Source organism: Musca autumnalis, unplaced genomic scaffold (genome assembly GCF_047663935.1).
Source record: "Musca autumnalis isolate F117 unplaced genomic scaffold, ASM4766393v1 scaffold_4, whole genome shotgun sequence".
NCBI classification, from domain to species: Eukaryota; Metazoa; Arthropoda; class Insecta; order Diptera; family Muscidae; genus Musca; species Musca autumnalis.
The window spans coordinates 88,621,642-88,637,478 of record NW_027411977.1 but is presented as its reverse complement, the minus strand read 5'-3'; the positions used below and the strand labels follow the sequence as shown (position 1 = coordinate 88,637,478).

General features: G+C 35.9%; 1 protein-coding gene across 10 annotated transcripts in view; it reads left to right on the top strand.

Moving 5' to 3' along the window:
* LOC141403848 (uncharacterized) overlaps positions 1–15,837 on the top strand; it is a 213,481-nt gene that overhangs the window by 184,196 nt on the left and 13,448 nt on the right. For all 10 annotated transcript variants that reach the window (XM_073986887.1, XM_073986885.1, XM_073986884.1 and 7 more), the window contains 2 exons: positions 11,091–11,615; positions 11,683–12,156. In XM_073986887.1, the coding sequence (XP_073842988.1) occupies positions 11,348–11,615; positions 11,683–12,156 (742 nt within the window). In that variant the 5' untranslated portion in view covers positions 11,091–11,347. The remainder of the gene's footprint in view (positions 1–11,090; positions 11,616–11,682; positions 12,157–15,837) is intronic.

Genomic DNA, 15,837 nt, shown 5'->3' with positions numbered 1-15,837 from the left:
AATTATGTACATCATTGTCATTGGTCAGGTTTGGGAATACACCTAATATAAATAAATATATAAGCCGCTGCAAATATGCCCAATTACAATGCAATTTGCCATATCTGACAGTGAAATTTTCGACAGACGGGCACTGCTCTAATTTTATTGAACACATTGTGATTTTATCGACGATCTATCGTCCAAAAAAATTGCATGTGTACCATACATATGCTTGGGAATGCACGCGATTTTGCGCTTTTTAGGATATTTCGAAAATAGTTCAATTGGACAATTAATATGCTAGGGTTCCACGTAATTTGCAATAATACAGGGATTTCTCTATCATGATAGAGACAAATTGTAGCATGGGAGGAAAATTTTGTATTCTACACAAAACCTATTATATATTAGGCAGTACGCCCGTTAGCTACCAGCAGACACATTATTGCAAATTGCATCAGGGGAAAGGTCAGAAGTTCTTTTTACATATGTAGGCTATTTAGCTGGTATATGCCCTCCAGGAAGTAAAATATGGACCAATTTTTATATTTTTAATACAAAAGTAATGGTCCATTAACCCACTAGATAATATGAGATCATCATCCAAAATTGTAGGCATGTTCTTCGACCTTAACTCTTACATCGTTCAAAATTTCGTGACTATTGATCTATAGTTGCGACCTCTAGCGTGCTTCTGATTACACTACAAACAAATAACTGGATATATTAGACTGTAACTCTGCTATCTGGGCACGTTAATCAACATAATTGGCATCAATGGAAAGGTCAATAAATGGTTTTCCAAATGTTTTTTACGTGGGCGGAATGTATCTTCCAGGAATACATATATAAGCTGTGTATTAAAAATTTTCACAATTTTCACACAAAAGTTGTGGTCCATTTAACTATCTAAATATTATCTGATTACTATCTTAAAATGGCAAGCTTCTTCCTTGTCATATACTCTTACCTTAGTTAAAATTTCGAGGCGATCGGACTATTATTGCAACCTACAGAGCAGTTACAAAATCGGATAAAAATTATGTTTTTGGTCCATTTCACCCGCTAAATATTTTACGATCATCACCAATAAAAATAGGGACCTATCCATAATTGCAGCCTGGAGTTTGATTACAATTTGTAATGGACAGGCGGACGGACAGACACACATCTCAAAATCGCTTTATCTCGTCGAGATATGAAGATTGGTATACCACATTGGGGGTCTCCGACGAATATTTCGCGGTGTTACATGAATTTTTCCCAAAACAAACTTATAATACCCTTTCCACATAGTGGTGTAGGGTATAATAATAAATCACGGTTACACGTTTATACGACCAAAAATGTGTCTCATCGGAATAATGGTTTTATGTTTGGACAAAATTCGTTTCAGGGTCGATTTAGCTATGCCCGTCTGTCTGGCTGGTGCGCTCTGTGATACGTCCGGTACCTCCCAACAGAAGTTCAATTTTTTCAATATAATGGTGCTCACTATAACCTTGGAAGGGAATAACCGAATTGGCCATAACTTTGCTGTACTTTTTTTTAAATTGTTTGCAACAAGTTCTTTTCGCGGGCCTTGTTATGACGCCGTATGTGCAAATCCATACTTCCTGAGATAATGGCCCAAAAGCATCAAAAAATCTGCCGTCACCAACTAAAATGAGTAGTACGACACCCTCGAAGGGAGAAACCGATTTGGACGTTGTTCATCCTATTATTTCTTACGGACTCGGATTATGTCTTTCGGGCAGCTCCCACACAAAGTTTAGAAGAGAGCAGTTTAAGGACTGGTCTGGGGCTGGTTTAAAATTTTTGGGGACATGTTGTGTGTGCGGACCTAGTAAATTAAAAACAAACCCCTATAGACTTCAGAAGTATTGTGTTTACTTCATTTCTATAGGTCCGAGGGGTATATATCTGCCGGGGGTATATATCTGCCGCCACAGCTGACTGATACTTTCTTAATTGGTTTTTGCTAAGAGTGATCACAGCAAACTTCTATAGTAAGCGTCTTACGTAGACGGTCATTTGGCATAAAATTATGTAATATTTTCAAAAACTACAGCTCCGAAAGCAGCATAAGTTGTGCACTTTCAAACGGGAAAAAGTTTGGTAGTTTTCTTAAAAAAAAAATTATGAAAATTTTCAGTACATACATATGGTAAATTTCAAATTTCTTTTGCAATTCCATTGGAAGAAATGTTAAAAAATTTTTTGCGAGCACATCCGCAATTTTTGGAACATAGATTAAGAAAAAATGTCGTGGTTTCGAATCTGTTCGCGTTCACAAAATTGGATGCTGCGCTCCAAAGTTATGGGGGGTTTTATTCCCTTATAAAGAACAAATATTTAAAAATTCCATTTTTGCTGTAATAAGAAAATGTATATATAAAGCAGTATTTAATATTTATCCGTAGATGCCTAAATATTTACTAAATGTATTTCTATTTTCGAGGAAAATCAAGAAATACTGAAAAAATCTTGGAGTAAATGTAATTTATTCTAATTTAGAGTCCAAATAAAACTCGAAAAAAATAAATTAAAAATACGTACATATTCTAGACAACGCGTAGAAAAATATGAGACCAAAATTTTAACGATAGGATTTATAACTGCCATATTACAGCAACAACAAAAGACGAAAACTTATTGTTGGAATATTATTTCAAAAATATATTTTTTTGTTTAATACGAAAAATAGAAAAAACATTTTTGGGAGTTATTCTACTATTTCGCTAAATTTCGATGCACGGACTGACGGACTTCGCTGAAACTTCTTCGGGGAAAAAACGATGATAAACCCGAAAGTGTATTTGGTTATTTTGATAAACAATAGGATTATGAAATAGAAAGTAATATTGAAATTACAACCAAAGAAAAACCATAAAAGTTAAAAAACGTATAATTCGCGAATTCGTTAAAATCGGTTAAGGCGCATGCGCTTTTCAGATACAACGAGTGCATCTCTATCAATATGTAGCGATTTTTCCACTTTTAATTCAGCGGCCGAAGTGTGCTGTCAGCTGCATCTTACTGTTCAAAAAACCTTTATGTGGGTAAAAATTGCGCGATGTACATAAGATTATAAGGCGCATCCGATTTCAGTGACCGCCTATAAAAAATACGTCATTATAACAAATTTTAAACAAATTCTTCAAGAACCGCGGATGTGCTACCAAATTCTATTTTATACGAAATACGAATATTACTCCAGAATCTCGGTAATTTATGTCACACGGTTTTGGAAAATAATATAACCGCGTATAAAGGATTCCATTTATGTAAAAATAACCAAAGAAAATCGCGGTTCAATGCGCGGAATCATCAAAATATAATTTTGCAGAATTTCCTACTTTCAAGGTATCTATAACCGCCGTTTTAGTGGATGGATTTGAAAGCGGAAGGGTTCATTAGATCCGGCGCGTAAAAAAACTAAAATCACGCGGGGTTCAAGGGTACCTGAGTCAGAGTTGTAAATTTTGAAGCAAAAAAATAGGTTTTTAAAGAAAATTTACGCACCAAAATTTGGACTTTGGACTCCTATTACTAGGGAGCTGTATGAAGCACACACATGAGATATACATCAAACGACGTGGAATCACGAGTTCTACAATATAATCAATAGATTGGGTAATTATCTGGTTGCGCCCTCCAATTATAAGAAAAATTAAAAAAACCCAGATTTCAAAACTTCAAAATGTCAGCATCGATTTTAGGGGGATGCAGTGTATATATCGAAAAGTCAAACATTAGAACCATGTTGCCTAAGGGGTATTCTTCAATTCTTTCTTTGAGCTCAGGTCTGAGTTTTAAGTGGTTTGACCAGAAATCAAGAAAGAACACAAAAAAACTTGTAAACTTCAACACATTTTTACCCATTTTTTAATATTACCACCAACACAGCTTCCACATAAATTATTTGTTATGGTTCATTTTATGCGACCCCGGCTAAAACACTTCAATTAATATAAATATATTCATATTGTATAAAATATATTGACAGTTCGCGATTTATTAAATGGTGAACCTCAACTTCAACGATTGTAAAACATTTTTGAATATTACCATATATATGTTCAATTGGGGGTAACCACTTAAAACTAAAGTGTTAATAAAAACATATTTATTAAATATTACTTGTGCTTAGAAATTGTTTTTTTTTTCTTATAAATTTCCAAAATGTTGTAAAATAAAATTCACGAAATAGTAATTTGCAGTTGGAGTCCATGTCGGAATCTTTACTGGTGACGGGAAGTAAAAAACCTTTTGTAAGACGAATCAAAATCAGTTGCGGAGGAAGTAAACTCTGTTACTGCAACAGATGGACGGCCGGAAGTCGAGTATCTCACTAAAGTTCTCAACCTGTCGCTAACCACACTAATTGTTCAAAGGTGAATCGTACAGACCGATTTCGCTTTTGTCGTCCGCAGCAAAGACCCTTGCGGCTTTAGTCCTCCCCAGCATCAGAAATAATTGTCCAGTTGCCGATCAATAGCATGAGAACCGTAAGCAGCACAAGAACTGCGTTGCACGCCATTTCCACATATATTAGTTTAGGACTCAATCAGAGCTAGCCGTGCGATAGAACAGTGGTAGTGGTGCATGATTTATCAAAACCCTTTAATACTGTCAAGCACTCCACGCTGTTTGAGGTTATCGAGCAGACTGCGCTCCGGTCAAGTTTGAAACATTTGATAATAAATTATATGTATGGACGCCAGTCGTACGAAAAATTTACGATGAAGAAGAATGCAGTCGCAGATGCAATAAACAATTATCGTGTGAATGCGGTCCTCGGAGAACACCCACCATGTATCGCAGCTGAAGAGCGTCAGCTGTCAGGAGAAAGCAGAGTAGTTTTGGCTCAATACGCCCGGGATGGTGCAGCCGTCTAAATTCCTATAAGGGAAGGATTGATGACACAGTGCGAAACATTTGCCCAGCATGCGGCACAGGCCCGCTCGGCACACTGCACCTTTTCAACTGCCCTAACAAATTTAAGTATGTAGCTTTATGGTAACAAACCATCGAAATAGCCACATTCTAACAACTGATAGACCCAGAGTCAGATTAAGCAGAAAAATTAATATACACAACATATAAACTACTGTTACAACAACAACACACTGCAATTATGGATTTAAACTTTTTGAAGATAATTAAATTAGAGTTATTTCATAAATTTCTTAAATAAATCTTGATAATCATATTCCAACACAGCATTTTCCACTTTCCAAACAAGACGTGAAAATTTCGTGCCTAAAGGTTGATGAAAATGACATGCCAAAGATTAGTGAAAATGCTATTCTAGGGAATCGGTTAAGATGACATGCCAAAGAATTGTTGAAGATGTCATTCCACCGAGTTAGCGAAGATGACATACTTAGGATCTGAAAATGAATTGCATCTTTTGGGGGTCACGCTCTTGTAAAAAGAATGATTGAAGATGCTAAATAATGGCATTCCATTTCACGTGCACCCATTCTTCAACAGCATCTTTGGTATCGAACATTTTGCTGGGGAGAGGTTAAGTGTTTAATTTCATGTTTCGTTTTCGTGATATGCCAACCCCCAGAATATAAAATGGAATTAAATTCGGATATTTTTTCCACAAAAATTATGGTGAAACTACTATCCGACCATTACCTAAATCGAAATTTCGACTTTGACTGTTCACCATTTTTTTACAGTGTTTTATTTAACTTGCTTTGGTGTGTGTTTAGTTCAAATCTGGTAACTCATTTTGAATACGGTTGCAGTTGACCAATCGAACTAAAACTTTGCATACTTTTCAGATTTGGATGACAAGACACGAATATGAAATCAAAACCAATATTGGTCCATTTTTACACTGTTTTACAGTGTTTTATCTAATTTGCTTTTCAAACCTGGTAACTCATTTTTCACACAGTTGTAGTTGACCAATCGAACTAAAACTTTGTACACTTTTCAGATTTGGATGACAATACATGAATATGAAACCAAAATCAATATGGGTCCATTTTTTCCTGTAGCTCCCATCCAGCGGTACCACTCGATTTAAGGTATTTTATCGTAATTTTAAGCCCGTATTGGCTGTTTTTTGACAACTAGGGTTTCCAATGGTACAGAAACGTACCCATTAAAAATTATGGACGTAGGTCCAAGTTTTGGTATAGCCCCATATAGCGGTACCGCCCGATTTCAAGTGTTTTAAGGATTTAATCTTCATACCGAATTGCGTGTAACTTGGCATTTGGAGATCCCAGTGGTACAGACATTTCTCCACCAAAACTTGTGACATAGGTCCAGGTGTTGGTATAGCCCCCATATTACGGCTCCACCCGATTTCAAGTGTTTTTTGTCATAATTTTTGGGCCGAAATGGCTGTAACTTTGATTTCGAGTTCTCAACTTCTCCACCAAAAATTGTGGACATAGGTCCAGGTTTTGATATAGCCCCTAAAAATGGTACCCAATTTCAGGCATTTTAAAGTTTGTATCTACATTTTCGGCCTAAATTGGTTATAGGGTTCCGTTGAAAATGGAAAGAGCCTGTTGAGAGGGGAAAGTTCGGAGGAGGTTGTTCGGCAGTGGTTTTTCGGAGGTTTGGTGGAAGTGGTGTATCTACGATCCAAGCTTTTCGAAGAAGGGCAAGCATTTGTGGCATTGAGTCGTGTAAGATCGCTGGATGGATTAAGAATAGAAGAACTGGATTGCTCGAAACTAACAAGAAAGAATCCATGCAATAACGAAGCGTTAAGTGAAATCAAAAGGATGAGAAACTACCAACCTAAATAAATTTTTACTAACATTATACATTTAATTAATAAATGTAAGCCCATCATTAAATATCATTCATAATCTCAAGTATATACAAATAAAATTGAAAATAGCCCCATATAGCGGTACCGCCCGATTTCAAGTGTTTTAAGGATTTAATCTTCATACCGAATTGCGTGTAACTTGTCATTTGGAGATCCCAGTGGTACAGACATTTCTCCACCAAAAATTGTGACATAGGTCCAGGTGTTGGTATAGCCCCCATATTACGACTCCACCCGATTTCAAGTGATTTTTGTCCTAATTTTTGGGCCGAAATGGCTGTAACTTTGATTTCGAGTTCTCAACTTCTCCACCAAAAATTGTGGACATAGATCCAGGTTTTGATATAGCCACTAAAAATGGTACCCAATTCCAGGCATTTTAAAGTTTGTATCTACATTTTCGGCCTAAATTGGTTATGGGGTTCCGTTGAAAATGGAAAGAGCCTGTTGAGAGGGGAAAGTTCGGAGGAGGTTGTTCGGCAGTGGTTTTTCGGAGGTTCGGTGGAAGTGGTGTATCTACGATCCAAGCTTTTCGAAGAAGGGCAAGCATTTGTGGCATTGAGTCGTGTAAGATCGCTGGATGGATTAAGAATAGAAGAACTGGATTGCTCGAAACTAACAAGAAAGAATCCATGCAAAAACGAAGCGTTAAGTGAAATCAAAAGGATGAGAAACTACCAACCTAAATAAATTTTTACTAACATTATACATTTAATTAATAAATGTAAGCCCATCATTAAATATCATTTATAATCTCAAGTATATACAAATAAAATTTAAAATCTTAAAAATGTATTTACAAAAAAAATTAAAAATAATTATAAAATTAAAAAGTTTCAGTGTTCCATTTTTAAATGCACTAAAAACTGGAGAATAAGTTTATAACACTGTGCTACAGTGAAAATTTGCAGGGGTTCTAATGCATAAATTTGGTTTTGTGGGAGTCCACAGAAGACGAAAATACTTTTGGTTTCTTTGGGTCACTTCGGTTTTTCATTTTATAACTGTAAATGTAGTAAAAAATGTGCTTTCTTGGATTTTCAACTTTAAACGGACATTACTTCTTTTTTCCACAACCGATTTGCACACACTGTTTTTCGTTATAAAGGGGAGTGTAATGCTTTTCGAACAAGCCTAACAGTACAATTATTTACAGCTAGCATGTAGGAAATTTAGTTGGCTTTACAAAATGGGACTCCCACAAAACCGAATTTGTGCATCAGAAATCCTGCAAAAAAATTTTGTCCACGTTTGTATCACAGTGTAATTAAAAAATTAAGTAACAGTGTTTTATTTATAAATGCACTTAAAAGTAGAAAATAATTTTTCGTGATGGAATCTCTCAAATAAAACGCTTGCATTTGAATTAAAAATTGTGACAATATTGAACGGCAAGCGTTTTATTTGAGAGATTCCATCATGAAAAATTATTTTCTACTTTTAAGTGCATTTATAAATAAAACACTGTTACTTAATTTTTTTAATTATATACTTATTAATCAATTAATTTAATTAATTTTTAAAATTTCCTCGTTTATAAACAAGGTTATTTGGTACTTGGTAAGCCCAGAAAAATATAGGACGATCGGTCCATTCGTTTGAGCTTTATTCGACACCTCAAAACGATTTGTTAAAAAAAGGGGGTAACCCCTTAATGAGGTGGTCACGGAAAAAGATAAATTACATGTTTGTCTACAAGCCTCTACAGCTGGCACTTTAATACATTTAAAGTACTCACTTTTCACAACTCAAACAGCACATAATATTGATATACACTTTTATACAATTTTTTTCTCGCTCCTCTAATTTTAAAATTTCCTTCCCAAAATTGATGATCTAAGAACTACAGGCCTGGGCAACTGAAAACACAATATGATCGTTATTTGCTTTCAAAAAAATGTGAAGCCAAGTTTATTACATCCAAAGAAACTAAAAAAAAACAGTTTTATAATATTTGAAGATAATAAATATTATCTTCAAATATTTGAAGATAATAAATATTGTTAATTTTGGGAAAAAAAGGAAAAAATGCACATTGTCAACAATTATGGGATTTGAACCATCATATATACAAAACTGTTGAATTATCATTACCAAAATTCATAGTTTTTGTAATTGGATTGTTTTCTATCGACTCCCAACAATATATCTGTATTCCGAGGTACTTGGTTTTGACCATTTTTGGCCGTGTCGTGACACTTTGTGCCGTTTTCTGTGAAAACCACAGATATGTATATTGTGCCGGAAATCAAATTTGTTTATTTTTGCACACAAAAGAAATGGTAAATAACAACCTCGAATAGTATCCTATCATCATACAAAATATGTTCCTTGACCTAAACTATTACATCGGGGAAAATTTGTTAAGCTAGGGTCACATTAGGCAAATATTTGCTCTAGCGACCGGCAGTGTGCGCTTACTGAGAGCAAATGAGCGTAAATAATGCATTGAAATTTATGCTCACTTGCTCTCAGTAAACACACAGTCCCTGTCGCTGGAGCAAATATTTGCCTAGTGTGACCCTAGCTTTAGTATTGAACTACATTAGGCCGTAACACTGTCAATTGAAAGATCAATTGATCAAGGGAATTGAAACTGTCTTCCAGGAATTTTTACACAATAGTGTTGATTAACGGCGAATATTTCACATTTCCGGGTAAAATGTGATTATGATTGAAACTGATCATTAATGTCATGGTCTCAGATTTAGTTTTTAACCGAACTATCTATATAACGCGACGAATAAACAGACCAAATTATTTAGTCACATCCAAAGTCATGTCTAGATTTTTGTCATCTTTAAGTTTTGTTGAGAGAAGTTGTGGCTTCTTGCTAGACTGTTTTATAGGCCTTGCAGTTTCCATCCACAAAAATTGAGATGCTGAAATTTTGGAAGATGCGTCTTTTGTTTGCAGAAAAGCTCGGTGGTGGGTTATATCGGTCCACGTTTTGATATGGCCCCCATATGACGTTACCGCCCCATTAGATGTATTTTGAAGTTTTTAGCCATAATTATAAAATTTGGTAGATAGGGTTCATAACGGCTACGATACTCATCTACCAAAAATTATGGACTTACGTCGATGTGTTGGTACAGCTCACATTTAACGGTACCGCCCGATTTGAGATATTTTTACGTTTTTAGCCGAATTTTTAGAGTGAATTGGCTATAATTAGGTCCATGTTTTGGTATAGCCCTCACATAACAGTACCGCACGGTTTCAGGAATTTTAAGGTTTTAATTACATTTTCAAACCGAATTAGCTATAATTTAGGACTAAGGGTAACTTGTGGTCACGAAACTTATGTACCAAAAGTTATGGTCCAAGTTTTGGAATAGCTCCTATATAACGGTACCGCCCGTTTTCAGGTAATTTGCCGTTTTTAGCTACATTTTCAGACCGAATTAGCTATAATTTATTATAATTTCTGGGGGTCACAAAATGTATCTGCCAAAAATTACGAACATATGTCCATGCTTTGGTATATAGGTAACTTAACGTTTATATTTTTCAACCCGAATTGGCTATAATTTGGCATTTAGGGTTGATATTGCTCAAAAATGTGGACGCTTTGGAATAACCCCGATTTCAAGTTTTTTAAGTTTTTATCTACATTTTCGGCAAGATTGGATGTCATTTGGCATATGTGGTTCCCAATGGTTAAAAAATTCTCCATTAACTTCATTGTAATACAGCTCCCATAAAACGGTACTCCTCGATTTAAGTTTTTTTTTTTTTCAAAATTGTAAATACCCGAATTAGCTCAAATTAGGTGTTTGGGTTTTCCAGTGGTCAAAAACGTATCCCCCTAAAATTATGGTCATTAATACTTTTGTAACAGAACTTAACTCCTTTTTACTTGTTACATATTTTATTCATTCAAGTAACAATTTTGAAAAAAATTTTATTTCTTCTTTTTTGTGGGTCAAATGTTGCTGGATATTTTATTTGGTCTTCTTTATTAAATCTACAAATCTATATTCCAATACTTATAGAATACAACCGGTTAATATGTATGTATTGTCACTTATGTACCTCACGAAACCTATAATAAGAAGTGTGTCGAAACATCAACATTGGCCATGTCTGCTATGAATTTAATTGGTCATAAATTACACATGACATTCACAGGGGATCAACAAAATTCATATTAAAATAGAGCGGGAGAAAAGCAAACAAAACACACAATACGAGTAGAACTATTCTGCTGATAATCTTAATATACATAAATCAATTTCGAAATATATATTCGATAACTAATTTTGTTTTCTTTTTTTCTGTCTGTTTTCTTTAGCTTGCGCTGCAGTTCACGAAGACTGTGAAGTTCCACCACCCACTAAATTTGCCACAATAGAAATAAGCAGCGAGGAAGATGTTATTCGTGCTTTTTACACCTGTCAAAGTGGCTATGAGCTGCAGGGTCCCAGTGAATTGGTGTGTGACATAGATTCCGATCAATGGAACACCGATCCACCACAATGTGTTGGTGAAGAGCAACAGAAACAGAGCATACCCGAAGGACAACAGAAACAGAACATACCCGAAGATCGTATGGTGTCTCAAGCCTTGGCCTCTACACTGGATATGAGTTGTGTCCAGGCTAAGGTTAAGGCACCAGAAATTCGTCATGGTATTGTGCAGAAATATGAAAGACGTCGCAAAGGAGAGCGTGTCTTTTTAGCCGCTTTATATGCCTGTAATGATAATTATGATTTTGAAGATCCTGATATGACAACTCTGTACTGCAGCAATCGTGCTTGGGTTGGAGATTTGCCTACTTGTATTGCCTTGTCTGAGTATGAAGAAGAGGAAGATGCGGGTAAGAAACAAAAAACAAATTAGATGGTGATTAGCAATAATTTGATTTATATTTCGTTTTCATTTAGGTTATGAATATGAAGAAGGCGATGAAGAAGATGATGAGGATGCTGCTGAGGCAGAAGAAGAGGAACAACGCCAATATAATTATGTGCCACCACCTCCTCCACCAGCAACCCCAACAGAGCCACCACAAGTCCATACTGAAAATGTTGAAGATGTAAACAATGAAGTTCAACCTGTGGAATCACAAAGTAGGGAACATGAGCAAGTGGAGCAACACCACGCAGAGGACGATAATCACACACAAGTGGAAGAGCTAGAAGCTACCAATACCCATACTGATTCCAATGTTGATGTAACAGAGTCAACTCAAGATCCTTATGAGCCTCGTGTTCTTGACGAAAATTGTGGCAGTGATAATGGTGGCTGTGATCAAAAGTGTCAACGAGTATTGTTCCCTGGAGAGAATGAGCCTCGAATTCAATGTGCCTGTGCCGAAGGTTTTAGCTTGGACCCATATGACTATTCAACATGTCATGGTGAGTTGGATTTAGGATTAAATTGAATTTGACCATACAACTGTGAGAATAAAATGAAATCGGATGAGATTATGAAATATGTTCACTTGCCACAAATTCCTAGGTGCTCAGGTCTTTGCTTTCGATATACAAAAGGACCTTTGCCAAGTAGTTGTTTTCTAACTGGTTTTCTGTTTCTGCCCTATAGATATTAATGAATGTCAGCTCAATAACGGAGGATGTGAACAAATTTGTGAAAATTTACCAGGATCTTTTAAATGCTCGTGTAAACGAGGTCTTCAAATTGATACCATTACCGGCAATACATGTATTGGTAGGTGGTTTTCGTATCTTCTTTCAACTTTCCCTTTCACATTCCTCATCTGGGATTTTTGTTTTTGTTCTTTTTTTACTCTTGGCCGTTTTCTCTGCAACATCTCCTCCATGGACATCGCCACCATCCAACACACACACACACACACCACACATCCAACAACTATCTTCATTATCACCAATATCATCATTATTTCCAACATTAATTGTTTTCGACTTGGTTAAAACGAATGTCGTCACATTGTCGCCATCGCCATCATCATTAATTAGACATTGACGAATGTAATTTGCGTAATGGCCATGGTCCCTGTCAGGACACTTGCCACAATCTTTGGTCGAGCTATCGCTGTTCGTGTGACAATTTGCCCGGCACTCACTTGTCATCGGATAATCACACCTGTGTCGATGCCGGTGAATGTGCAATTGATAATGGCGGTTGTTCACACATTTGCTTGTCTTCGCTAGGCCGGATATTTTGTCTTTGCCCGCCAGGATATCGTATGACCGGAAATGATAAAACATGCGAAGGTTTGTAAAAGTGAAATTTTTACTTAAATGGTGGAGGAAAGTTTTTGCAAAAAAATCTACTTGAAGGGTGGGAAAAGATGCTTGTCAAATTGTAGTAAAGGATAAGGAAGGGGAAGGGGTAGAGTACATTTTGATATTATGTGGTCAAAAGCAATCTGGAAACTGATACAGATATTTGCAGAAAAGATATGGAAAAAGTGATCTTTTAAAAATAATATGTGAGGAACTCAAGACGAACCGAAGTTAGAATAATGCTCAAGCCAATAGATAGGAGGAACAATATCTTATATGGGGACATTATAAAAGAATAAGCTGACTGCTGCTGCAACGTCATTACCTTAACGCTGAGAGAATCTGTCGGCTTTGCTAATATCAAATATCCTTCTACAAAAAACCCTCCTAGTCTAATACAAGAATATTTATTGGCCTTCAACAAGAAGATGAGCTCATTGGTTTTCCAAAGAAGTCCGATTGTTGGTATAACATAAGAACATATATTAGTCTTCTGCACGAAAACCAATGGACCTTCAATGAGAAGTCTGACTGATTTTCTACAAGAAATCCTATTGAAGATCTAAAAATCTTCGACAAGAAAATCTATTGGTCTTCTACAAGAAGATATATAGATCTGCTTTAAAAAGACATATAGTTCTTCATCAGCAGAACTATAGATCTTCTTCAAGAAGGACTACACTTCTTCTACAAGAAGGACTATAAATCTTTTACAAGAAGATCTATCGATCTACTACAAAAAGACTTATAAGTCTTCTGTAGTCGACCTATAGATCCTCTACAAGAAAACCTATAGATCTTCTACAAGAATACCAAAAGATCTTCTACAAGGGGACCTATATATCTTCTCCAACTAACCTGTAGATCTTCTATAAGAAGACCCATAGACCTTCATAGATCCTTTTCAAGAGACCTGTAGGTCTTCTACAAGAAGGCCTTCTTCTTCTTCCGTAGACCTATAGATCTTCTACAAGAAGAACTGTAGATCTGTATCTGTATCTTGTAACTGTATCTTCTACCAGAAGACCTGTAGATCTTCTAGAGCAGGACCTATTTATCTTCTACCAGAAGATCTACAGACTTTCTTCAGTAGACCTATACATCTTCTACAAGAAGGCCTGTATATCTTCTAACAAAGGACCTAGATCGTCTTCAGTAGACCAATAGATCTTCTACAAAAAGACCTGTAGATCTTCTCAAAGGAGACCTATAGATCGTTTCGGTAGACCTGTAGATTTTTACAAGAAGGCCTATAGGTCTTCTTAAGTGGAACTATAGATCTTCTACAAGAAGAACTATAAATCTTCTATAAGAAGTCCTCCACGAAGACCTATACATCTTCTGCAAGAAAACCTATAGATCTTATACAAGAATACCTAAATATCTTCTACAAGAAGACCTATAGATCTTCTACAAGGGGACCTATATATATTCTCCAACTTACCTGTAGTAGATCTGCTACAAGAAGACCCATAGACCTTCATAGATCTTTTTCAAGAGACCTGTAGATTTTCTATAAGAAGGCCTATAGACCTTCTACAAGAAGAACTGTAGATCTTCTATAGAAGGACCTATTAATCTTCTACAAGAAGGCCTGTAGATCTTCTACCAAAAGACCTATAGATCGTCTTCAGCAGACCAATAGATCTTCTGCAAGAAGACCTGTAGATCTTCTCAAAGGAGACCTATAGATCTTTTCGGTAGACCTGTAGATTTTAACAAAAAGACCTATAGATCTACTTAAATGGAACTATAGATCTTCTACAAAAAGGACTATAAATCTCCTACACGAAGACCTATAGATCTTTCACAAGAAGACCTATAGAACTTCAACCAGAAGACCTATAGATCTTCACCAAGGAGACCTATAGATCTTTAACAAGAAGATCTATAGACATTCAACAAGAAAACCTGTCGACCTATAAAAAGAAGACTTGTATATCTTCTATAAAAAGATCTGTAGATCTTCTAAAATAGACCTACTGATCTTCTTCAGTAGACCTATAGATCTTCTACAAGAAGACCCGTAGATCTTCTACAAGAAGAACTATGGACCTTCTTCAGCAGACCTTCTACAAGAAGACCTGTAGATCTTCTACCAGAAGACCTATAGATTATCTACAAGAATACCTGTAGATCTTCTCAAAGGAGACCTATAGATCTTTTCGGTAGACCTGTAGATTTTTACAAGAAGACCTATAGATCCTATTAAGTGGAACTACAGATCTTTTACAAGAAGGACTATAAATCTTCTACAAGAAGACCTATAGATCTTCCGCAGTGGACCTATAAATCATCTACACGAAGACCTGTAGATCTTCAACAAGGATATCTATATCAAGGATCCAATAAAAAGACCTATAACCTATAAATCTTCTTCAGTAGACCTATGGATCTTCTACAAGAAGACCTGTAGATCTTCTCAAAGGAGACCTATATACCTTCTTCAGCAGACGTATAGATCTTCTACAAGAAGACGTATATAACCTCTTCCACTTCTACAAGAAGATCTATATCTTTTACCAGAAGACCTATAGATCTTTTACAAGAAGACGTATAGAACTTCTTCAGTAGACCTATAGATCTTCTACAAGAAGACCTATAGCTCTTCTACAAGAAGACCTTTTCCTCTTCTACAAAAAGACCTATAGATCTACAAAAAGTCTTACAGATCTTTTACAAAAAGACCTATAGATCTTCAAGAAGACCTTCTGATCTTCTACAGGAAGACTTACTGATCTTCAATAGAAGACCTATTGGTCTTTTACAGAGGTACTTGTTGATGTCATATAAGAAGACATCTGGTTCTTCTACCCAATGATCTTGTAT